The sequence below is a fragment of the Neophocaena asiaeorientalis genome, unplaced genomic scaffold, assembly GCF_003031525.2.
Source record: "Neophocaena asiaeorientalis asiaeorientalis breed wild unplaced genomic scaffold, Neophocaena_asiaeorientalis_V1.1 scaffold150, whole genome shotgun sequence".
Lineage (NCBI taxonomy): Eukaryota > Metazoa > Chordata > Mammalia > Artiodactyla > Phocoenidae > Neophocaena > Neophocaena asiaeorientalis.
In genome coordinates, this window is record NW_020176571.1 from 5,520,316 (window position 1) to 5,545,643 (window position 25,328).

Sequence of the window (25,328 nt, forward strand, 5' to 3'; positions counted from 1 at the left end):
AGTTTAATTGCTGCTCCAAGGGACCGAGAACGTCCAGGGGAAGAACTACGGGCTACTCTTTTCTTTCCCAGGGTGTGGCCCACGGAGGGTGCTCAATAAAGAGATTTTGACGAATAAATGATCCAGATGAAGATCATCAAATGCTGATGGTGAAAACAAAGACCCACCTCCCCCAACGGTGGGCGCACCGTCCACGGAATGCACTGGAACCCGGGGGAATCTCAGGGTTCTGGGGGCGCGCCTGCCCCTCCCCTCCCCCGTGGTGGGCACACCGTCCACGGAATGCACTGGAACCCGGGGGAATCTCAGGGTTCTGGGGGCGTGCCTGCCCCTCCCCTCCCCCGTGGTGGGCGCACCGTCCACGGAATGCACTGGAACCCGAGGGAGCTCGGGGCTCCGGGGGCCCCCAGTCCAGGTCTCACATACTCAAGCGCGGGTTGAGGCTGCAGGGGTCGCTGGGCTGCTTCTGCAGGTCCTCGCAGTCCGCACGCAGCTTCCAGGAGTTTCCGAAGTGCTCCACCAGGGGCTCCACCAGGCCCGCGGGCGTCAGGAAGTCGTCCCCCTGGTTGCCGTTGTAATTCCCGCACAGGCCGCACGTCCTCCCCGAGTAGACCGGGGACAGCTGCGGGGGACAGACCACCTTGGAGCAGCTGCCAAAGCAGCCACAGCTTCCTTGCTCTCATGAGATGGTTTTCATCAAAACCGATCCCCAGGTGAAAAATAAATATGCATTTAATAAACCACAGCTAAGCCCTAGGCTGCAAAAGAAAATAAAACAGGAACTGCAGTATCTTTACCAGCAGCTCCGTGCCCCCTCTTAGATCCTTTGAGTCAGAGACCTGTCCCGCAGGAAAGGGTTTAGAGATTATCCTGTCACTTAAAGACAGGGACACAGAGAGGGACAGCAACTTGCCTGAGGTCACAGAGCTGCGACCAGTGGATGGGCGGAGCTCCATCACCCTGCCTGTCAGAGGAGATGCCCAGGGGCATGGAGTGCAAAGCCAGCGCCCCTTTCTTGCACACTTATCTCTGCCACACACAGGGGCGAAGCAGGCTGAGCTGTTAGGGTGCAACTCTTCTTAGAACATACATTGGGTGACAAAGAAAAACACCTTCCTAACTTCTTTTTATTTTTTTTAAATTTATTTATTTACTTTTTTGGCTGCATGGGGTCTTCGTCGTTGTGCACAGGCTTCCCCTAGTTGTGGCGAGCAGGGCCTACTCTTCATTACAGCGCACGGGCTTCTCATTCTTCCTGGACCAGGGCTCGAACCCGTGTCCCCTGCAGTGGCAGGCGGATTCTTAAACACTCAGCCACCGTCCCCCTTCCTAACTTCTTGATTTTGACTTGGCCACTGAGCATCACTGAGGACAAAAGGCCCCGAGCCAAGAGGACCCCGGGGGTTGTGATCATGATCAGAGGAGGGAGGGTCAGCGAGGACCCGAGGGCAGCCTGCGAGGGTGAGCAGGGGGGGATGCGGGCCACCGGCACGTGGCTTGTTCTCCTGCTTCTGAGTCCGGGATGCACATTCAGGAACGTTTTGGGGAGTCGAGCCTGTCTCTCACACGGTACAGCCGGGGGCATCTGCTGGTGTCTATTGAGGGGGGTCCTGGTTCAAACTGGAGCAGAAGCCGGGACCCCAGGGCCCTGACTCTTGCTCTGCAATTTGCCAGGGTTAAACTGTGGCTGCGGAACCTCCCTGTGTTCTGACACCTGCTCGGGCCGGGCTCTGTGAGGTCACGTCCTGGAGCCCCTTCCGGCTCTGACAAGACGCAGGAGGAACAATCTAGTGAGGGTTCCGAACCCACATAAACTGAACCCAAGTAAATATCATTCATGAGAAAGAGGATGGAGCGGCGTTTCCTCGTTTGCTTGACAAGTAGCAAGTGTTGGCACGTCAGGCCCCAGCCCTCCCCTGACCTCGCAGTGAAAACGTCAATCCTCCCCACCTAGCACTTCCTGCCCCTCCTCTGCTTGCCCTCTCTCTCCCTGCCAGGATTTATCACCTTCTAACACGTGACACAGTTTCCTCGTTGGTCTGCTTACTGTGCGTCTCCCCCCCGTTAGAATTTAAACTAAACGAAGCCAGGATTCTGGTCCGCTTTGTTTCACTGTTGGACCTCGGCCACCAGTTCGGTGCGTGGATGGTTGAACAGTGTCTGGACAGATTCGTGAGTGAGCGAGGCTCCCCTCCGGACGCCGACACCTAAGGCCAGCCCCGGCGAAGCAGTGAAGCCGGGGAGGCGTCTGTCCCCTCACCCCTGTCTCAGTGTCCGCTCTCTTCCCTCCTAGTTCTCAGGCCCTGAGCACCTCAGGCTCCCCGGGTCACCTCTGGCACACCCGCCAGGTCTGCCGTCTCCACCCTCCCCCACCCTCTACGCCTGTCTCCTTCCGTCCCCATCCCCGGGGCTTGTCTCAGAGGTTGGCTCGGCGAGGGTTAGGAGGGTATGCGTGCTGGTGGGAGCCAGGCCAGGCTGCCCTCCTCCCGGCCCGCAATGCCTCAACTGTCCGAGATCAGGGACTTGGAGAACGCACTTGCTATTCGCTATCTGAAAGAGCAGTGTCACTTCCAACAGGATGAAAAGTGTCAGAGTCCCCTCTACTCCGCTTGGCCTAATGCCGAGCTGCGCCTGCATCACAGCCAGCAGGGACCCGCTGCCTGGACCTCGGGACCCGTGCCTCACCCGGGGAGCCACTGGCAGCCCCTCATCCCACCTTATCTGGCTGCTGCCCCCCGGGGGCTGAGGGCCCCGCCCTGCCGCTCCCTGCCGTCCTAACCTCCAGCAGGGGTCTTCAGCTCGGCGGTCCCCACAAACCCCGGGGTCAGCATGGGGACACGTTCCCTCCACCCCATCCACAAACGCCCCCTTTCCTCCTCCAGCCGAAACACATAGCGCATTCCCCAGGCCCCGGGGTCGTCTGCCCCGTCCTGAGTCTTGACCAGGGAAGGCTTCTTCTCTTTAGCCAAACTGACCAAACACAGCCCCAGAGATAACCCTGCAACTCATTCCCACAGAAATAAGTCCCCCTTCTCCCCTCAGAGGAGACAGATAAACCTGAGGCAGGGAGATCAGCCACCCAAGACAAGACCAAGATATATGTGCCTGCTGAAGGCGGGGAGGGGCACCTGACAGATCAAGACCCTCTCGGTGTGGTGGGAGATGCCTGAGAAAGTGGGACGGCTGACGGGGGCACCACCCTTGAAGGCCAGGGTGCAGGAGACCCAAGTTCTGCTCTCACTCTGTAACCAAATGACTGGGAGTCACTTTCCTGCTCCAGAAAAGATAGGATCTTTATTTCCAACTGTACTTGAGGGGTTGATAAGATCTCCAAAAACCTTCATGTTCTATAGTGTGTGGTCACAGTTTTATTTTTTATAAAAGAAAAAAAAAGGCGTTAATTTGGAACTTTCTCAGGGTCTTCAAAGACAAGAGAAAGAAAGAACATGACATCACGAGGATGGAGACCACCAGGATGTCATCGAGGACACCCCAGGCGCCCATCACGGGATCATACCGAGGGCCTATGGAACACCGAATCTCCAGAAGCAGGAGGGGACACTCCAGGGATCCTAATGTATTCAGGGCGGGGGTTCTCAAAGTGTGGACATGGGACCCATGGCAGGGGGTGATCCCTGAGACCCTTTCAAAGGGTCCACGAGGCCAAAACTATTTTCATAATCACAGGAAAACATTGCTTGGCTTTTTCCCTCTCATTCTGTACAAGTGGACTTTTCCAGAGTCTGCATGACATGTAATATTGCAGAAGACTGAACCCAGAAGCAGATGAGACTCCAGCTGTCTCCCATTAAGCCAGCCATTAAAGAAATTTGCAGAAACATAAAACAATGGTATTCTCACTACCTAATTTTGTTTCGGAAAACAGATTTTTTAATGTTTATATCAATGTGTAGTCGCTTTACTATTGTTATTTTTTAATGAATTAATAAATGTCTCTGATTTAATTTCTAATCTGGTAAATATCAATGGCTATAACCTCCATAAAAGATCTCGGGGTTCTCCATAATTTTGAAGAGTGCAAAGGCATCTGAAGACCTAAAAGTGAGAAGCGCTGGTCTACTGGGGGTGACACTGCCCGGGGAGCTGATCGGGTGCGCAGTCCTGGGCGCGTCTCCCAGCCCCCATGAGCCTTGCTTGCTTCGTTTATGAAATGGCAGTGACAAGACCTTCTAGGGAAATTTCCAGAGAGAAAAAATGTATCTGGAAGCCCTGTGAAATATATGGCTCCCTCTCCAAGCATGACTCTAGGGCCACAGAAAGCAGAGGAAGTGGCCCCTAGGCTGCAGAGGCCCCGGGACCACGGGAGGGATTTGGTAGTTCCCAGGACAACCTTTCACAGGCAGTGGGTACACGACACAGGGTCTTGGCTGTGAGTCCCACTGTGAGCGCCCCGCCCCAGGGAACACCCCCTGATTCCAGGCCTGGTTGCAGCCAGGAGCCTGGGCAGCAAATCCACTGCTTCCCCAGCCCCGCATGAGCCCACCCAGTCTGGACAACCCTTGGGGTACAAGAGCCCAGCACCCGGGAACTCCCGGGGTGAACAAGTGGCACCCAGACAGCAAACACCAGCCTCTTATACACAGAGAGGCCTGTTCCTCACTCTGGGGGCGCAGGGCCGGGGGAGAAAGGAATTCCACTCCCACCCTTGAGCTCTCCCCCCAGAGCACAACGGGGACTTTGTAAGGTCTGGCTGCAGGGTGGCCGTGCTCAGGAGGGCACCTACCTTCACCAGCAGCCTCCCGCGGCCGTCCCAGTCTATCTGCAGGTCCTCCCCGTAGCTGAGGTGCACGGAGGCCATCACGGTGTGCTGGATGCGGAGGTCACCTGGAACCCAGCAAGGACGGGATTTAGGCTAAGATGGGGAGAGGGCAGGAGAGCGGCAGGCAGATGGATCGTAGGGAAAGATGGGGTATCTCACAAAGGACTGTAGCAATGAAAGCAGTGAGTTAGGGGGCAGCTGGGGATGTCCATGAGGCTTAAGGTGGGGGGGGGGTCTCAGAGGCAAGGTGATCAGGGTGGGTGTAGTGCAAATCGGGCTCCCCCAGGAAGGCGCCTCCATATCTATCCCCGCTGTAGCCTGCCATTCCCTGTACTGCCACCAGGGGGAAGCAGAGGCTACTGCATCCTTAGCTGAGGCAGGTGCCCTGAGCCTGCGTCCGTTTCCCCCTAACCGCTGAGCATTCCCTGGGCCCCTCTGCTGTTGCACATGCTTCCAGGCTAAGTTACTCAGTCCTCACGGCTGACTGGTGCTTTGCGCACAGCTGAAACGGCAGTTTTCTCTGCGGAAGAGGTAGGAGGCATACCTCTTCCCCGGAGAGACACACATAGCATTAACACACATAGGCACCCTCAAGTTCACCATGTGCAAAGCCGGGATAATGGGCCATGGGCTGGCCAGTGGTCTTGAAGAAGAAGAAGAAGAGGGGAGGGGTCTGGTAGCCCCTTTGAGGGTGAAGGTTGGAAACAGGCTGTGCAAAATGGATTCATAACAACCTGGCAAAGTCACTGAACAGGTAGATTTTCCTACAGGTCATGGGCTCATCTGGCTTTGCCCCATGACATCTTGGGGTCTGACCCATCACCAGCCACCCCGCCCCCAGCCAGCTTCCTCTGCTCCTCCTCCTCCAGGAAGCCTTCCTTTCTTGCAAGAGGCAGGCCAGGACACCCAGCCTGCCCTCCAAAGTTAGCTCTCCACATTTGCGCAGAAGAGGTGGCAGCGAGCACTGCTGAGGGGCGGGGGCGCTAAGGGTGAGCTGGGCGGGGGGCCTGTGGGGGAGGAGGGCACCCACCTTGCAGGAGGGGGATCTGGATGTCCTGACCATCCATGGCAACGCCTCCTCCGTGCTTCAGCTTCACGACGTTGCTGTGCTGGCTGGGCAGGCGGACGGTGACCGAGCGGGTGCAGACCGCGTCGGGGTCGTCGGCACACTGCCGGGAGGGGCACGCCCAGGGACGTCACCAAATCCCCGCCAGCCCTGCAGCCCAGCCCCCGATCCATCCACTCGGGGAAAGCCCTCCATCTATGCAGCCCTTCTCACACGGAACCACTCCCCGGTCCCAGAACCATCTCTGGGAAGGACCCGGGGTCATGCCACAGAGAGGCCCAAAGCCCAGGCCTGCCCCCGCCCAGCACCATCCTGCTCTGGTCCCTCATCAGGATTCTAGGCCTTGCTTGCCCTTGTTCCTTGGGCCTGTTGTTCCACAGGCGCTCAGGGTCCTCAGGGGAGCCCTGTGTGCCCTGTCTGTCTTCCCCTTTGCTCGGCTGTCCAGAGGAAGGATGTGCACACGGGGCCATCTTGCCCCCCTCACCCCCGCGGTTGCCCTGGGGCTGCCTGGCGAGGTTCACCTGGACAGTCTCTATGATGATGGAGAAGGAGTGGTCCTGGCAGTCCCGGGCCAGCAGGTACTGGCAGACCCCACTGAAGGTGAAGTGCCTGTTGTCAAAGCTCTTGAAGTGGGATTGTCCTGTGATGAGACATTCCCCTGGGGGGACACAGGGAAGGGGAGAGTGTGTGTCCCAGCGGGTTCCCTGGCGGGACACAGGGGAGGGGAGAGTGGGTGTCCCAGTGGGTCCCCTGGAGGACACACGGGAGGGGAGAGTGTGTGTCCCAGCGGGTCCCCTGGGGGACACAGGGGAGGGGAGAGTGTGTGTCCCAGCGGGTTCCCTGGTGGGACACAGGGGAGGGGAGAGTGGGTGTCCCAGTGGGTCCCCTGGGGGACACAGGGGAGGGGAGAGTGTGTGTCCCAGTGGGTCCCCTGGGGGACACAGGGGAGGGGAGAGTGTGTGTCCCAGCGGGTGCCCCGGGGGACACAGGGGAGGGGAGAGCGGGTGTCCCAGCAGGGCACCTCCTGGGGGTGCCCCTCACTACAGCCTATAAAGGGGCTCCGCGGGAGGACTCTATTCAGGCCCCACTCCTCTAGCCCTGAGAGGTCAGGGCCGGGTGGGTCAGTTCCACGCCTCAGGGGAGTGACAGCCACACCCAAGGAGTGGCAGAGCCAGACCAGAACCCGTGGCTCCGGCTCTGCGCTCTGGGTTCACCGTGGCCCCCAGCCCTTCCCCACGGCCGCTCCAGGTTCTGGCTCTGCTGGGGCCAAGGGCCTCGGGCCTGCAGAAGCCTTTCTCTGCGCTGCCATTGTGGGCACTCCCCCCTCCACGAGAGTCCCTGAGGGCAAGAGGGCAGAAAGGCCGCCCAGAGCAGTGATTGGGGAAGGGGGAGCCCAGCAGTACAGGGGCCAGGACCCAATCCTCACCCCCTCGCCAGCCGAGGGGCAGCCCTCAGGCCTCCTCCTGGGCAAATCCATGCTGTGACTTCAGCTGGGGCCAATGGGGGCCCAGGACCCCATCTGCCCATGTTCCCACCACTGCCCGAGCCAGCTGACACGTCTGGGGACGGGTACGAGGACGCCCCGGTATCACCCTGCGGCTCGAGCCCTCGACGCGCACCCACCCAACAGCAACTCCGTCCTCCCAGGCCCCAGTGCCGGCCCGTGGTGCTGGCCCAGTGCACCTCGGACCGCAGGTCGTCCGTGCTGGGGGAGGGGGGCTTTGCCAGTGACTCCCCACTGGCCCAACCCCAGCTCAGCCCACAGCGGACCCACTGAAGCCGAGGCCCGTGTCTGGAACCCTCCCCAGCCTCCCTTTACCTGTTTCCTCTCCTCCTTGCCTTCTACTCTATAGAGAAAGCAAAGCAGACACACACCACAGCCATTCCATAAAGTAGGGGCCCTGCTTGCCCTCCCAGTGCCCCCTGGCCTCCAAAGAGCAGAGGATCATCCTCCATAGCACCGCTCTGCTCTGCACCCCAGTTCCCCCAGGAGGGTCCTACAGCCGGTCCCACCTGGACCCATCTCCAGGGGCTGATGCTGAACCCAGTCACACAGTCAGGGGTCCCCAAAGGCCTGAGAGGGGTTCCAGCTGTCCACCTGTCAAAGACAAGCCCCATCGGCCCCCTGCCTGCCACCTCATGCCCAGATTTGCACTGAAAGACACAGCAGGCATGGGGGGCGGCGGGGGGAGGGGCAGGACCGGCTTTGGGTCCAGGTGTGGCCCTCCCCTTGGTATGTGCTGGAAGGCAGGGGGAGGGCGAGTAGCCCCAGGTTACAGTGAGTGTCCCTCTGCCTGGTCCCCAGAGCAATTAACCCCTTCTAAGATGGAGTGGGCCAGGAGGGCACACTCAGCCCAGAGAAATTAGGAGAAAATAGGGAGGCCCCAGATCATCCTCACCAGCGTCATCTTCTGTGATAAGAAGAAATATACATGTCTTTGTCCCTGATTCCTGACACAGAGCTTCTAGAGCCCTAGGAATGTCCTGGGTGAGAGGAGCATCTTGTGTTCTAATGAAGCCCCTCTTAGCGGGTCCCTCGAGAGCTTCAGGATGGGAACTGCTTACAGAAAGACCTAAGTATGATTAGAGGGTTGGGACTTTCAGTCCCATCTCCCAAACTCCAGGGAAGGGAGAGGGGCTGGAGATTGAGTTAATAATCAACCAGGCTTAGGGACTTCCCTGGCGGTCCAGGGGTTGGGACTTTGGTTCGACCCTTGGTCAGGAAGCTAAGATCCCACATGCCTGGCAGCCATAAAAACAAAACATAAAGCAGAAGCAACATTGTAACAAATTCAATAGAGACTTTAAAAATGGTCCCCATCAAAAATATCTCTAAAAAAATAATAATCATCCGTTGAGCTTATATAGTAAAACCTCCATAAAAACTCTTATTAAACAGAGTTGGGAGGGCTTCCAGGTTGGTGAACATATTTCCATGTAGGACACCCAACTCCACAGGGACACGAGCTGCCGTGCTCAGCACCCTTCCAGAGCTCACCCTGTGTACATCTCCATCTGGCTGGTCATTTGTCTCCTTTATAATATTTTTTGTAATAAACCACTAATAGCATGTAAAGTGTTGGCCTGAGTTCTGTGAGCCATTCTAACAATCAGAAGCAGGAGCACTGGACGGAGCCCTTCACCTGCGGGGTCTGTGCTAATTCTGGGTAGTCAGGGTCAGAACTGAACTGCATTGTAGGACACCCGGGTGGTGTCCAGAAAGTCAGAGGATTGGTTGTTGTCGGGGGGAAACACACACACGTGGTGTCAGAAGTGTGAGTAGAAGCAGATCGTGCCTCCCCATTGCATTGCCCCACAAGAAGGGCACGAGTGACGGGTCCCTGTTTGTGGAAGTCCGAGCAGAACAGGCAATGAGTTAGGGTCCAGGGTCATCCCGAATGATTGCAGCCCCGGTGGAATTCCAAATCCATGGGTGTCACAAGAAAGCCTTTTTAAAATGGCTATTTTTCGGAAGCCACCATCATTCTACAAACAGAATGACACGGCCCTTTGTATCACATGTCTTGACCCCATTGCAGTGCGATGGGTGGGAATTCCTAACCCAACCTATCTTTGTTTTCTCAACAGCACTCTTATCTGAGTAAGAAATTGAACTTGCATTATCTCTGACAATGCTCAGGAAAAGAGGGGTCAACGAGAAAATATGCAAACATTCGAAAGCAAAACTTCTGGGTCAGAATCTAATCCTCTGATCTGATTTCCTGCTCTGACCTCCCCCTGACTGGCGTTCTGGAGTTTCTCGGGAATCAGAAATCTAAATACTGTATTATATTTAGCTTATCTCCTTGGTACAATTGAGGGATGGGGCTGACCACGCGGGAAACCCAGGAACACAGCTGAGTGAGGTGCTAGGGAGCCGTGGGCCTGGGGGCTGGAACAGGAGCCAGAAGAATGGGCCACATGTTGACACTCGCCCAAGCTCTGCCCAGAGGTCCCCAAGATGCCCAAGTTCTGCCAAGAGGATGCCCAAGACATTCCCAGACAGCTGGTCAGCAAAAGGCAGCCTGACAAGCCGCTGGCCACCAATGGACGCAGCAGGTGGGCAATAAAAGTTCGGTGAAGGCGTGCAAAGCAGGTGATTCTTAAAATAGCAAATAGCATAAAACCAAGAACAGCCAGGAGTTAAAGCGAGTCCACTACATGAATAAGAATCCTCCCTCATGGAAAAAAAGAAGAGAAAAACAATCTCTCATTTGATGGAAACATGTTACCTCTTCTAAATAAGCCCCTTTGTTCGCAGGAAAGGAGTCTCCATGGGGCTGTTCTGCTCAGCTCATTGGCTTCTACTCTTTTCCACGCGGCTACAGAAAGGCCAGCCCACAGGCCTTCTGCAAAGCAACTCAGGCTTCCTCCCAGCATAAATGTTCACCAAAGCCTGCCTCTAAATCACATTAACATAATCTCAACCAAACATGCAAGATGCATTTCTAAGTGCTCTATGGGCACTACCTCATTTACTACTCTGGTGAGGCTGGCATTATTATTCCCAGTTTACAGAAGAGAAAACTGAGGCACAGAGAAAATCTCGCCCAAGGCCCCAGAGTGGCCCAAGAGGAATTTGAACATGGGCGTTCCGTCAGACTCCAGAGTTCATAGTACTTGACACCGGCCAGTACTGCCGTATGGGGTGGCTGCAGTTTCCAACAAGTTTCATTTCATGGGGATACTGGGCACACGTGGCAAGTGCCAAGGAGCACAGGTACATCCAGGTCTGGACGTGGAGAAAGCAGAGGAAAAGGCGACACATGGCCTGGCCTGAAGGAGGTCTGGTGAGACTCCAGGAACCCCAACATGGAAGTTTATCTTCCTTCCCGGAGGTTTCAGAACAGCCAGCTTGAATCCCAAAGCTGAATGACAGGGATGGCTTTGAAGGCATCAGAAATTATCCCGAATCAATCGAGCAATGCGTTGCACCAAGGTCCTCCCTCCGGCTCCAGACCAGGTAGGCGCATGGGCCTCCATGCCACCAAGTCTAGGGAAGGCTCAGGCTCTGTCTTGCCTCCTGCCCCACCTGTCCCAGCCACACTCTGCGTTGCACCACCCCTCCCCATCCCGGGCTCCTTCGTGTCTCCATCCTTCTCTGACACTGCTTAATGAAACAGCTCTGGCTGTGACGATGAAAACACCTAATGTTTACCGAGTACTTCCTGTGTGTCAAGTAACCACAGCTCTCATGGGATGAAGCTGCCGTTACCATCCTATTTGACAGATGAGGAAACTGAGGCTGCAAGTGGTCAAGCAGCTTGCCAAAAGTCACCCAGCTGGTAAGCGGTGGAGCTGGAACTCCTACCAGGCTGAGTCCACAGCTCACGCTCCCAGGCCCAGGACCACGCCACCTTTCCACGTTCATAGGACTTGGGCCTCAAATAAACTTCCCAGCTCCAGCCAGGAGTTTGAAATTCTGTCAGCACAGCTTTATTTGTTTGAGGAATAGTCCCTACTAACAGGCATGCTCCTTCCTCATTGATCCCAACCAAACATTTATGATTCAGTGGAAACTAAATTAGCAGAGCCCCAGGCACCTGGGGCTGCCCTACTCCTAACCAGAACAGAGGTGTGCCAGGAGCAGTGAAGGCCTAAGGAGCCTGTAACAGAAGCTCCAGCCCCTCTCCATACAGACCGATGCTCTCCTCAGTGATTGTTTTCTCCCTCTCACTCCCAAACATGAGGTTCTCTGTGCTAGGTAGACTTTAAGGTCCCCCCGCTCCATGGTCCCCACCTCCTGTATTCACATCTTGTGTGATGCCCTCACCTTGAATGCAGGCTGGACATGTGGTCTTGTTTCTAGCAAATATAATACAGCAGAAGTGAAAGATGCCACTTTGGAGAGCAGGTTTTTAAAAGACTGTGGCTTCTGTCTTGGCTGTTCTGCCTCATTCTCTCTGAGGTCACTCACCCTAGAGGACGCCAGCTGCCATGTCATGAGGCAGCCCCAAGGGGAGACCCACAAGGTGAGGGACCAAGGCCTGGCCACCATCACACGAGTGAGCTTCCGAGTGATTCCCTTCACTACAGAGGAACCTTCAGACGAGACCACAGCCCCAGTCAACAACTTGACTGCAATTTCATGAGAAATCTTGAACCAGAGGTACCCAGCTAAGCCACACGCAGATTCCAGACGTACAGAAAATCTAAGATAATAAATGTTTGTTGTTTGCTAAGTTTGGGGGCCCTTTGTTATACAGCAATAGACAACTGGTACACTCTCATCTTACTCCAGGGAATCAAAACCCAGATCTCTATTTCTAAGAATCACAATGTCAGCTCCTCCAGGGACTGCAGAGAAGCCCCAGCCTGCTCTTTGCTTTACTAGCAGAGCCAGACATATTCCCTTCCAGAACCTTCCCATCAGAAGCTCTGCCAGCAATCTTCACCCTGGGAGATAAGACAGCCCCCCTGCCAGCTGACTCTCGGCAGGTGTAGAAATATGCTGTGTGCTACAGGTAGAAATGGACAGGGAGGCAAGGACCAACTAAGCTCCAGATCTAGAAAAAGAGGGTCAGGGCTTTGAACGTGCAGAGCAAGAGGTTACTGGTTGTGTTGGCACAATATCAAACCACCCACTAGACCTCAGAGTTGGAACTAGCTCTCTTCCCATCAAGGCATCAAGAGAATTTCGTGCATCCTCAGGAAAGTTACCACCCAGATTTTGAATTGAAGACCAGGGGCTACACTGCCGACTCCAGACGAAGCATTCCATCATGTACACAGTGGGTTTTTAAATAACTGTTGGATGGACGGATGGGTGGACGGATGGGTGGATGGATGGATGGATGGACGGATGGGTGGATGGATGGGTGGATGGATGGATGGACGGATGGATGGATGGACGGATGGGTGGATGGATGGGTGGATGGATGGATGGACGAATGGATGGATGGACGGATGGGTGGATGGATGGATGGGTAGGTGGATGGATGGACGGATGGGTGGATGGATGGATGGACGGATGGATGGATGGACGGATGGGTGGATGGATGGATGGGTAGGTGGATGGATGGACGGATGGGTGGATGGATGGATGGACGGATGGGTGGATGGGTAGGTGGATGGATGGACGGATGGGTGGATGGATGGATGGGTAGGTGGATGGATGGACGGATGGGTGGATGGATGGATGGACGGATGGGTGGATGGGTAGGTGGATGGATGGACGGATGGGTGGATGGATGGATGGGTAGGTGGATGGATGGACGGATGGGTGGATGGATGGATGGGTAGATGGATGGATGACTGGATGGCTGGATTGATTGTTAGGTGGTTGGGTGGATGATTAAATGGTAGATGGATGGATGGATGGATGGTTAGATGGTTGGACAGGTGATTGGATAGATGGATGGATGAATGGTTGGATGGATGGATGGAAGGAAGACCCTCCCTATAGAAAGTTGTTATTAAGAATTCCTAATCTAGTAGTCAATCTGACAAAACACAGTAAGCTAAATTCCTAATTCCACCCACTGTACCTCATAGATCTTATCCAATAAATGCTTATTATTTAGATATTAAAAGTTTTTTCACAGGTCCATTACATCGAACTCATGGCTTTCAAATGACTCTTTAGGTCTTTCACAGGGTATGATTATGTTAAATTGGAGCACTGATACCACTTGCAAGAGCATCTTTTGTTCTTTGTGCTTCCTTCAAGAATTGCACAGAAGATAAACGGCTGGTTGGCCATCCCTGGGCCAGACTAATTGACTAAGTCCTGGGGCCCACTTTCCATCTAGTTTCCATCTACTTCCAGAATTTTCCCAGTATAGTGGGCACTGGAGAAGTCCTAAGTGACTCTAAAGCCACAGACCCCAAATATGATCCCAGGTATGTAAGCTCAACCCCCTGCCAGCCCACCAAAGCCAATGTGGTCTCTTGGGGCCAACAGGAGGGGAGCCTATCATTTGGCTATTTGCCTTGCAGTCTTTTATTGCATTCTACAAACATGGGGATCCCAAAGTAGTATCCAGCATTTGAATGAGGCTGAGATGGTCTTTAACTAAGCATGGGGCCTCTCCAGGGTTCATGAATGATGGCAAAGATCCTCCTACAAAGGGATGGACCGAGCACTAGGAGGGAGAGTAAAGGGAAAGGCAAAATAGAAGTCAGGTGGTTGTGAGTTTGAATCTTGTCTCTGTCTCATAGCAGCTGTGTGACTTCGGGTGAGTTACTTAACCTCTCTGGATCTGTTTCCTCCTTTGTAAAATGAGAATAAACTGCACCTTCTTCATAGGTTGTGGTGATGATGTAATACATGTAAAGTACTGAACACCATGCCTAACACATAGCAAACATCACATGATGTGATGGTCAAAAGGGGAGAAGCATCAGGAGAAGAGCCAGGGTCATCGGGAAGGTGAGGCACAGGGAGCTTTGAATGGGTAAAATTTGCAGTAGATAGAATAGAGTTGGGGCTAAACAGAGGAGAAAGGAAAGGGCAGAAATTATAAGGAAACTTTTCCTAAATAGATTTTCCAGGGCAGGGACAGGGTAGGAGGGATCATTGAGTGACCTGGTTTTCCTAGCTCTTGGATCCTGCCAAGATCTTTGGATAAGGCATTCCAGAAAACTCCAGAAATTTCTCACTTCTAGCTTAAAGAATTACCAGGCCCTTCTTCCTCTTAATTTTCCAAGGAATTTGCTTCACCTTTGTTTAGTCACCTGTGACCTTGCAGTTTTCACAGCACGTTCAACCATAATCCTTTGAACAAACAGGTGAAGGGAAAAGGACAATGAAAGAGTTCCCAGGTGCAGTCTCCCCTTTCCGTTGCTGGGAGACCTCCCTCTGCTGGCCCAGGAGGAGAGGGTTAGCACAACTGGTTCTGCACTGGAGCTGTGGTCGGGGGTTGCATCCAACCTGTGCAGTGACCACCTTTCCCTGCCTGGCCAGGTGGTCCTCCCAAGTCTAGGAAGGGAGGCTGTACCTCTCCACTGGGAGGAGGGCAGAGGGGAGGGGAAGCTCACCTACCTGGACACTCCTCGTTGCTGCAGACCCACTGGCTGTTTCGGCAAATGCTGTTGGGGAGAGAAGCACGGGTTACAGGTGGGTCTGCAAACGCAGGTATCCCTGCACGGATTTAGAGAGTGCGCTGCCCATCCCACAGCCCCAGGGGAGAGGTCTGAGAGAAGAAAGGTGCTCACGCCTGAGGGGGCTTCATGAGGCTGAAGGTGTACAGGAAGGGGCTTTGGCCACAGAGGAATCATGGAGACAATGCCAAGGGGAAGAAACCCCAACAGACAGATAGAAGAAGAGGGAAACCTAGGGGGTCTACCCAGGCACTAAGTCAAATTCCAAACACACACACACACACACACGCACATATGCGTACACACACACAGCTGGTAGAAGACCGGAGGAAGGGCTGGCTGCTGACAGGGGTAACACCCTGGTCCATGCTGGGCAGCCCTTGAGACTCCTGGAAAACTGCCCAGTAGGGAAAGGTAGCCAGTGAAGAGGTCTGGAGGCGTTCTCCTCTCCCCGTTTGCAGGGGACAGACAGACCCAGCCCAGGGAACACCAGAGGGGCTTCTGGAGGAAACGGCTCAAGCAAAGCAGAGGCAACAGGGAGAGAGAGTCACTTATTAAAGCATGGCTGGGGGGAGAGCTAGAGATGTTGTCTGCACGCTAAGGGGCCTTCACCACCACCCCCAGCTCCCCTCGTCCAGGCCGACCTGTATATAATCCTTGTTCCCCCCTTCCCCAAACCACCCCCAGCCCAGGCCAGGTCCTGTTCTACCTGCCGGTGCCCTCACTGCCCCTGCCGGCCCAGCTGCCCCTCCCACAGACCCAGGCAGCTCTCGCAGACCACACTGCTCGGCCCCAATTACCAGGTGTTGCAGTCTCTCTCGAGAGAGGCGCCCGGAGGGTACCGCTTCCCAGAATGTACACAGGAACACTCAGCACTTGCCACACAGCGGCCTCCGTCAAGGAGCTGTCCCTCTGGGTCAAGGGGAACAAGGAAAAAAGACTCGACCTTGGCATCATCATTACTCAGCTCACAACCACAGAAGCCCCCGGGGTTGATCATCAACTCAGGGCTTCTTGCAGGAAGCTCAAAGGACTCGTTCTGCCATGCTTATCTTTCACGGTTTGCAATGAGAGCGAGGAGGGCTATTTATCTCCACTCTAGTGACGAAGAAATGGGGGAAACAGGTTTGTTCAAAGGCCTTCCAGTAGGGAAGCCGTGAGTCTAGCCTGAAGGCTTCTTCCAGGAAGCTCAAAGAACTTGTGCTGTTTATCTTTCACAGCAATGCAGTGGGAGAGAGGGGGAAAATTATTTATCTCCATCCTATCAGACGAAGAAAGGAGGCAAGGGTTTTGTTCAAGTTCCTCCAGTAGAGAAGTCGTGAGTCAAAACACACAAGACTCACTCTCGGTACTTAACCAGAACTTTTCACCAAAGCTCACAAGGTCTCTCCTGAGAAAGACTTCCTGATGCAAAGTTCTCTTTCAGCTGAGCTCACACGACAAACCTAGGAAGCAGTTGAGGCTATCTTTCTCCCAGACAATTCCCTGACGCTTAGCTGAGAAAACACTGCAGCTCAGATAGGGCCATGTGCTCCCCAAACAAAGTCACTCTTGGAGCCCAGACCATCCTTCTGCTCCCCGGACACACGTGCTTTCACAGATACAGTGCAACAGGAAAACATAAATTAGAAATAAATACCAGCTCGATCCTCATCACTCCATACAAGGACTTTTAAAAACTAAATCAAAGGCCTCTGATGTCGGCAATGGGGAACAAGCACAGGTGGCCTTCATCCGGCTTCCCCAAGCCAAGGGCACCGGCGAGGTCTCAGATCTGTAAGTAAAGTGGGAAGTCATTACCAGGGCAGCTGCAGCCATCCACGCACTGCTGCTGACACACTTCACTGACGTGCAGGCTCCGGCAGTCTCTGGGGCAGGGGGACACGCATGCCTTGTACTCCATGCCCGCGGGGCAGTCCGGTCCTGAAATGGGAAACTCAGGAGTCTGCCCGGAGCTGTTCCCTTCCAGGGCAGCATCTCACAAGCCATGTGGTGCTCAGAGCCCCTGGGCCCCCTTTGTCTGCCCCCCTCTGTCTTCAGGGACCATCTCCACCTCAGCGGCACCCCAGGGGCCAACGTCCCCGGCTGAAAATGCAAGGCCCCCAAGGCCAAGCAAGGGGTAAATGGTGTCCTCCATCCCATCCCTCCTCTGAGGGTTCCTCTTCCTCAAGAAATAGGGCCCAGTCAGATGCCCCACCCAGCACTGGGCACACAACCTCACGGCCACGCCCCGCACAAGGCATGTTCACTTCTATCTACGTCCACTGAGGCAGGACAGCCCTGGCAGCCGCATCACCTAAGCCTCCGTCCTCCCGCTGGACCCAGCCCCTCATGGACAAGGACAGCCCTCCTTTCTCTCTTCTCTTCACCTGCTGCTGACTGACGCTCAGGCTGAAGGACCGGAAGGGCCAGAGCATCCCAACATCCCAAACCACTTCTCCTCCAAGATACCTCAGGCATCTCCCCATCCTTTCTTCAAAGACCTAAAAAAACAGCCACTCCCCCTTCCAGAGGAGAACGCTGCTGCTAATAACCACCCTTCTCACACCCCACAGCAAAGATGGACAGCTCTGATTTATAAGCTGAAAGACACAAACTGAAAGGCATGTGTGCAGTGTTAAGTATTGGGGCTGCTCCCCTCCACAGTCTGTGCCCCCTGTGATCTGTGGGAAGTGGCGGCGGGGACAGGAGGCTGCCTGCAAGGTGACTGGAGAAGCTCGTACTTAATCAGGATAATTTGGGGGTGGCGACAATGACTAGGGACCCACGAGATTAGAGGGAGAGGGGGAGGGATGGTGACACCTGCCGGAAGAGAGAAGGGATTAAATGAAAGGGAGGAACTTGATAAAAGCCTGCCAGGATCCCAAGATCACCCCGGGGACACTTCGGCCACCGCCCTGCTCCCAGTCAGTTCAGACTTTAACTGCTGCGATTCCCCTCGGAGCCAGGAACAGTTTTTGAGTCCAGGGGATGGATTTGCTCAAGGGCAAGCGAGGAAGACGGGGAGTGAGAACAGAGGCAGGAGAAGTGACGTGGGGGCTTTTAGGGGGACCTTTCAAGCCTCCTCGAAGCCGTTAGGGAGGGGACTTGCTCTGTGACCAGGGGACAGAGCAGGAGCCAGGCGGGAACTGGTCCCCGGGATGTGGGTCTTGGCAGGCACTGGCTGGTTGGGGTGTGACAGCCGGAGAGCTTGTGGAGTGACACCCAGATGGACACCGCTCACCCCCCCCCCCGGTGGGGGTCCCATGCTGACTCACGGCAGGAGCTGTGGTCCGTCCAGCCATACAGCAGCATCCCCTGCTGGGCGCAGGCCCGGGCGTACTCCAGGAGCACAGGGCAGGGGCACAGCAGCCCCTGGTCACATGTGCACAGCATCCTCTCACACAGGGCCACGAAAGGCTCGGGGTCCACCAGGGGGTGGCAGCGGGCGAACACCGAGGCACTCTTCAGAAGCTGGCACTGCTCCCACAGGCCCTGCAGGAGGGAGAGGCCACCTCAGCGAGGGCACCACCCACGCAGCCTGGCATCCCCTGACCTTGGTGCTTAGAGACCCACCCTGCCCAGAAACCCAAGCATGCCCGCTCACACCTAGTAGGTGCTTGTCAACATCTGTCAAACGAAACAGTCCAGTCAGTGGAACACTGTCGGACCCCTGCTTGGTGGGGCAGCCCGAGACCAGGGCGACCTCCTAGACTGAATCCTGGAAATGCAGAGGCCAGGGCCCTGACCTCCACTGGAAGGCAATGTCCTCTGAAGGGAAAGAGCAGAGGGACACTCATGAAAGGAGCTAAACTTGAAGTTCTCATGGAGGCCACGTGGCTCAGAGGCCAGGAAGGCCAGTCAGCATCTGTTCCGCACGCCCCGGTCCCCTCCCCTCCCTGACCTTGGTTCCTCCACCAGAGATGAGGAGGTGCCACAAGGAGTTTTATAAAGTAGAACTTCCCGGGCCTCATCCACAGAGATTTAAACTCGGTGTGTCAGGGATGGAGTTGAGCAACCTTCCCCAGAGGATTCCTGGGACAAGACTGGACCAGTTCCCATCAGCAAAAACACGCCAGGACTCTATGGTGTGTGCCAGGGTGCTGCCAGGCAAGGATTCTTCCTGGGTTTTATCACTTGGTTGCCAACCTCGACCCCACGACACAGGCAGGTTTGAAATGGTTCTCACTGACGACCCCTGGACACACGTTAGCACAAAACCCTCCCCATACACCGTATTTGTGAGCATCTCTGCATTCTGTGTTTTGGTCACTCGTTTATTTATTTATTTATTTATTTATTTATTTTTGGCTGTGTTGGGTCTTCGTAACTGTGCACAGGCTTTTGCTAGTTGCGGCAAGTGGGGGCTACTCTTCGTTGTGGTGCGTGGGTTTCTCATTGCGGTGGCTTCTCTTGTTGCAGAGCATGGGCTCTAGGTGCGTGGGCTTCAGTAGTTGCGGCACGTGGGCTTCAGTAGTTGCGGCACGTGGGCTTCAGTAGTTGTGGCATGCGGGCTCAGTAGGTGTGGCTTGCGGGCTCTAGAGCACAGGCTCAGTAGTTGTGGCACACGGGCTTAGTTGCTCCACGGCATGGGGGATCTTCCCGGACCAGGGCTCGAACCCATGTCCCCTGCATTGGCAGGCGGATTCTCAACCACTGCACCACCGGGGAAGCCCTGTGCTTTTAGTAATTTAAATGCACATCTTTTTCATTATGTAATATCTCTGAAATTGGGTGCATCTGACAATCGACATCACACTTTGTCTTAGATTTAACACAACACAGTATTGTTGCTATTAGTGATCCCCACTGGGTGCATAATTCCTTTCATGCATAGACATGCTCTCCAAATGAATGGAAGCCAGCTGTTTGTGAAAGGACTTCAGCTAAAATGAAAGGAGTACGAGAGCATCTGAAGGAAGGGCTGAGCCCTGGAGGGTAAATCCGAGCAAATTGGCTTTCGTAAAGGGGACAGTAAAAGAAGGAAAGAAGTGACCAGTTTTGAGAAGAGGGAAATCCAATCTGCTCAAACTGTACAAGGGATGGTCAGAGCAAAGCTGTGTAAATCAAGAGCCAGGAGGAGCCAGGCCCGTGGCCTCTGGAGGAATAGAAATCTGACCCAGTGCTCAACACTCAACACCCAGAAGACCCACCTGGGGAAGCACCAGGGCCATGCTGCGGTCCTAGGGAAACCTGTGTCTTATCCCTGCCCAGCCTACACAGTCTGCCATCAGAACCAGGCCCCTGATCGCTGCAGGCCCTGGGGTGGACCCGGGGAGCTCCAGGGCCAGTTGGCCCAAGCAGCTGGGCATAGCTGTTTCCCTATGCACCTCAGAAAAGCAGCAGCTGCGTGGACTGATGAATTGCAAAGCTGCTGCTGCAGGCAGGTTTGTGGGCAGGACAATTGGCAGCTCTGCATGTCGGGAGCCGTGGCTGAGAGCAGCTCTCCCTCCCTCCACGGCCCCACCCTTCTGAGCTACCTCCCTGCGTGGCCGAGAAAAAGCAGAGGCTAAAGCCCAGCTCTGCCACTGCCTAACGGCAGGGAGGGAGGCAAGCCTCGTCCCTCATTGGAGAAGGGCGTCCCGGAGTGAGACGGGAATACCAACTACAGACACTGTCTCACAGGTGGACACATGGAGCCTGGCGCCGAGCAAGCAGCCGATGAACAAAGACGGCTGCCGTGGGTCCCATGTCACAGAGGCCTCGGGTGATGACAAGCATCCTTCCATTTGCCACCTGAGCCCTTCACACGGGGGAAACTGAGGTTTCTGAATACAATGCCAGGGAGGGTCCTGCCCGGGACCTGCTGGGACTTCACAGCCCCAGGCCCAGCTTCTGCCTCTTCCGTGTGCTGGCTGTGTGACCCTGGCTGTTTACTCAACCCCGCCTCCTCTGTGGATGGGACAATAATAACAGTGCCTATCTGAAAAGACTGAAATGAAGACCGAATGGAATACTGCGCGTAAAAGGTTAGCCTAAGAAATGGTGAACCCGTATCGTCGTCGGCAGCGGCATCGACATCCTGGCCACCAGAGAGTCCTTCCACTGTCCTTCCTGCCATTAGGTTTAGCGTCAGAATGGTGAGCAGGTCACCAGCAGGACAGAAGGACATCTCTGTCCCTTTCCCCATCTCCATCTGCCTGGGCTGTACGGGGATGAATGGTTGCCACGGCAACACTATCAATTCACTAGTATTTGGGGGCTCCCTGGTGAACAGAGGGCTGATCTTGTTGATCTTTTATCTGGGAGGGTCACACTCCTCCAGAACGACGTGGGGGCTCAGGGAGGAACCCACTCTTCTTTCTAATGGGTAGGTCTAAGAATCTCCATCCTCACTGGCAAGTGAGACTCAGGGAAGGAGGCTGAGGCCTGTGTCTGGTTCTTTCCATTGTGTCACACTGCCCGGCCCATCAGAAATGCCCCTCAGAAAGTGAGGTCACTGGACCCTCACAGGGCAGCAGAGGGCACCCCAGAAGGGCCAGGGCCGTGGCTCTTGCCCACCTCTTGCCCCCCATACAATTTGGAACCAGAAAAAGAGCTCCCAAAGGCAACGCCATGGGGTTTTTCTAGTGATTGCTGCCACTGCCTGGGCTGTAGGACAGTGGCTTAGAGCCATCCCTGCACCACAGGACCAGCTCTCACAGGCACAGGCACCAGGCACCTCAGTGGACACAGAACCAGGAGTCCAGGCACCCCCTCTCCCTTTGAGAGCCGGGGGGTGCAGAGTCCAGCATGGCCCGTCTCCAGCTGGCCCACCTTTGTCTTTTTCCTGCTCAAAGGAAAAGTGGGAACAGTACTCCAGCACATTTCCCGGGAGGTCCCTGGAGGTATTAAATGGTTTACAGAAAGCCTTAGCAAGAAGGCTGTTTTCTAGGAAAAGTCTGTCTTTCCATCCTTCCTCTGGTCAGCCCCGGCCTGAGCTTGGTCACTAGGGTGACCACAGTGTGAAGGTCAGGGAGGACTTCCAGACGTCTACCAGCCCCTGCAGCCCATCCGGCCTCACCCCGCAGTGGCAGAGGGTGACACACCTAGCCTGCCATCTCTGCCTCCCAGAGATCTCTTCCCTGATCCACCACAGGCAGCCCTGCCAGGCCAGGTCCCGAGACAGGACATCTCCGTGGACCCAAGTCCAAGATGGAGCTATGATGTCCTTTCAGAGCCAGTGAAGAGACACGGACCAGCAGGCAGTGAACAAACCCCTGCTCAGCAAGCACCGGCCATGTGGTCAATAGAAAAGGTAAGTGTGACTAAGTCCCACCCCATCCTGGAGGGCAAAGTTCCAGCACGTGAGGGAGGCAGGGAGGCCTGGCCTTCCATGGTCTGAGCCCAGCCTCCCGCCCTGGCTCACCCCTCCCCCTCCCCATGTCCCACATTACTGACGGGTTCCTGAACGCACCCCAATGTCTCATTCAATTTCTTGCACACCTACTATGTCCAGGCATTGTGCCAGGCATGGCCCACAATAGAAAGCAAGCAGACTTGGTCCCGGAGTTAGATGCTCCCACGGGCCTCTGGGTGCATCTACTCTTGCCTGATTTCTGGGGCCGTCTTACCCATTTCCCTGCAGGCTTTTCAAAGACAGGAGCTGTATCCCCAAGACGCACATACCAGGCAATAAGAAAGTGCTGGATCAACAGTCATGAACACAACAATGAGAAAGCCATACCCTCCTGTTCTCAGGGAGCTGATCTACTGCACCAGTTGTTTCCTGGGAAGGTTACATAACAGCCAGCAGACGCGGTCTCAATTTAAGGCTGTCTTCCCAGTGGTGCGGCCAATCGCAGCAGGAAGGAACCTGCAGCCGGGGTACCAGGGAAGGATGCACAGTCTGAACCAGGCTCTGCACGCTACACAGGATGTGGTTTCAGGGCAGAAGGGAGGCCACACCAGGCAAGGCTGATAGCCAGGTTCAGGCAGGAGGAGAAACAGAGTAATTACGGTTGAGCCAAAGCTGGTGTTGCCAACAGACCCCCCGGGAAAGAAAGGCATGGCTGCCCCTGGGACACTGTTCTAATAGGTCAGTGGCCTCAGCTTCTCTTAGCAGCTAGTTCTGGCCCCTGTCACAGCCCCAACCTTACGGACTCTCCTTGAATCAGTTTTTATTTTCTCCTAAGCTCGTGCCTCCAGACCCTCTGTTTGTTATTCCCCGAGTAAAGCACTCGGAAGTGCCTTTCTCTGATTCATCCCAGGCCACTCCATCCACTGCAGGGTTTGGTGAGCAGGCCTGGGTTCCCATGCCTGGATCCCAAGCCATCCATGATGTAGGCTTGTCTCCTGCGCCCCGTCGTCTGTGGGAGTCGGGCACAGTCATGCACGGCAGTGTTGGGTGGGCCAGAGGGACACAGGCTGCTGGGTAGCTGGGCGGCTTCCTCTCGCTTCTCACCACCCACCCAGGGCCACTGACCTATAGAACCCCCGGCCGGACGGTCCTCCACAGAGTCTCCACCCATCTCCCGGCTTTAAGGACAGGCAGACCAAACCCCTCCTCCCCTCCACGGTGGTCTGCACTTTCCATCAGCCAAGAAATAAACCTGTTTCAGAGACCACCACGTCATCCACTCCCACTCACGGGCCCTTCAGAGGCCCGAAGACCCCTTCAAAGAACACAAGCCTCAGAGAAAGGCTGCATACAGCCTTCCAGATTTGGGACATGAAGCAAGGAAAGAGTAAAGAAGTCAGTAGGTCCTCAGTTCTCTAAGTGTGGTCCAGGGACCCCCTACAGACTCCCAAGAATCTTTCAGAAATCCACAAGGTCAAAACTATTTTCCTGACAACAGTAAGATGTTATCTGACCTTGATGCTCTCATTCTTTCTCAAATGCACAGTGGAATTTTCCAGAGGTTACATGATGTGTGGTATCACAACAGGCTGACTGCAGACAGGATGAGAGAATCCAGCTGATTTCTCTCAAGCCAGACAGTAATGGGATTTGCAAAACCGTGAAACGATGCCATTCTTCTCCCCAAACTATTTTTTTGGTTCTGAATTTACAGCTATTTTTATTCAAATGATGGCATTCACGTTAAGTACAATGTTTCTCATTTTTTAATGAATTAGTGTGTTTAAAATTTTCCATTTTAATATCTAATATGGCAAATATCAACAGATATAAGCCAGATAAACAGACTCTTTGAGGTCCTCAATCATTTTCAAGAGTGTCAAGGGCTCTCAGCCGATTTAGTTTGCCAGTGGCTGTACAGATGGGCCCCAGGCTGAGGCTCTGGAGTTCGTACCCTGTGGGCAGATCTCCAAGATAGCAGGAGCCAGGAGAAGCTGAGCCCTGCGCAGATAAGAGACCACGTATTTCTCATTCTCGAGGTCAAGGAGACCTTCCAGACTATGCATGTGCAGAAAGGCTCCTGGCGGTCAAGAAGGAAGGAGGTGCCACCCTGTAGTAAGTGATGTCAACCTACCCATAAGCCTCTTCGCTAGAATCCATCCTGGCTAAGAGATGCGTGCGCACACAGGGGAGGACCCTAAGATAAACCAAATACGTACTCAGAAAACCAGGCAAAGCAAGATGATTGGCCAAAGGAAACCCTGAAGAAATGTCCCATAAAAGTGGTTCAGGGCTTCCCTGGTGGCGCAGTGGTTAAGAATCCACCTGCCAATGCAGGAGACACAGGTTCGATCCCTGATCCGGGAAGATCCCACATGCCGTGGAGCAACTAAGTCCATGGGCCACAACTACTAGAGCCCACGCACCTAGAGCCCATGCTCCGCAACAAGAGAAGCCACCGCAGTGAGAAGCCCGCGCACCACAACGAAGAGGAGCCCCCGCTCTCTGCAACTAGAGAAAGACTGCACGCAGCAACGAAGACCCAACGCAGCCATAAATAAATAAATTATTTAAAAAAAAAAAAAAGGGATTCAAACTGCCACAAAGGCAAGACTCTCTCTCTGAGCCCGCCCGTGTGTCTATCCACACGTACACTTTTTCCTCCTAATAAACACTTCACTTGTTTCACTGCTTTCCATCTCTACGTGGAAATTCATTTCTACACAGCTGACAGGCCAGGGCCTTGTCACTGGCCACTGGTCCCTGGTGGTCTAGTGTCTAGGTTTCGGCGCTCTCACTGCCACGGCCTGACTTCAGTCTCAGGCCGGGAACTGAAACCCTGCTTCAAGCCACTGCAGGCCAAGGCCACCTGAGATCACTGCCACCCAACCACAGTTTACCTGTTTTCCACGTTCCCGATGCCCCCACCCTCCGCACCTTGTTTCCTATCAATCAGATGAGAGGACAGTGTGCACAGTGGATAGAGTACAGGCTTTAGAAGCACCAATTCCCTCACCCTTAAAAGAGTGAGATTATGGAAGACATTGAAAGTTGCCCAGGATCTATTCCTCCTTTCTCTCTTAGTCAGAAAACCCTCGGTTGTCAATCTTGCCCTGGGCACATAGCCCCTGGGAATAGAGATCCCATTTCTCAGCCTCCCTTGCATCTGGGAGTGGCCATAA

At 54.7% G+C, this 25,328-nt stretch overlaps 1 protein-coding gene across 3 annotated transcripts in view; it reads right to left on the reverse strand.

Annotated features, from left to right (window-relative positions):
• The window catches only part of VWF (von Willebrand factor), a 142,687-nt gene that overhangs the window by 79,424 nt on the left and 37,935 nt on the right, over window positions 1–25,328 (reverse strand). For all 3 annotated transcript variants that reach the window (XR_003001563.1, XM_024733216.1, XM_024733215.1), the window contains 8 exons: window positions 18,146–18,362; window positions 16,689–16,811; window positions 15,689–15,800; window positions 14,830–14,876; window positions 6,368–6,504; window positions 5,811–5,949; window positions 4,745–4,845; window positions 427–622 (listed from right to left, as the gene is read on the reverse strand). Coding sequence is in view for 2 of the 3 variants with exons in the window: in XM_024733216.1 (XP_024588984.1) it covers window positions 427–622; window positions 4,745–4,845; window positions 5,811–5,949; window positions 6,368–6,504; window positions 14,830–14,876; window positions 15,689–15,800; window positions 16,689–16,811; window positions 18,146–18,362 (1,072 nt within the window). In the remaining variant the exon portion in view is untranslated. The remainder of the gene's footprint in view (window positions 1–426; window positions 623–4,744; window positions 4,846–5,810; window positions 5,950–6,367; window positions 6,505–14,829; window positions 14,877–15,688; window positions 15,801–16,688; window positions 16,812–18,145; window positions 18,363–25,328) is intronic.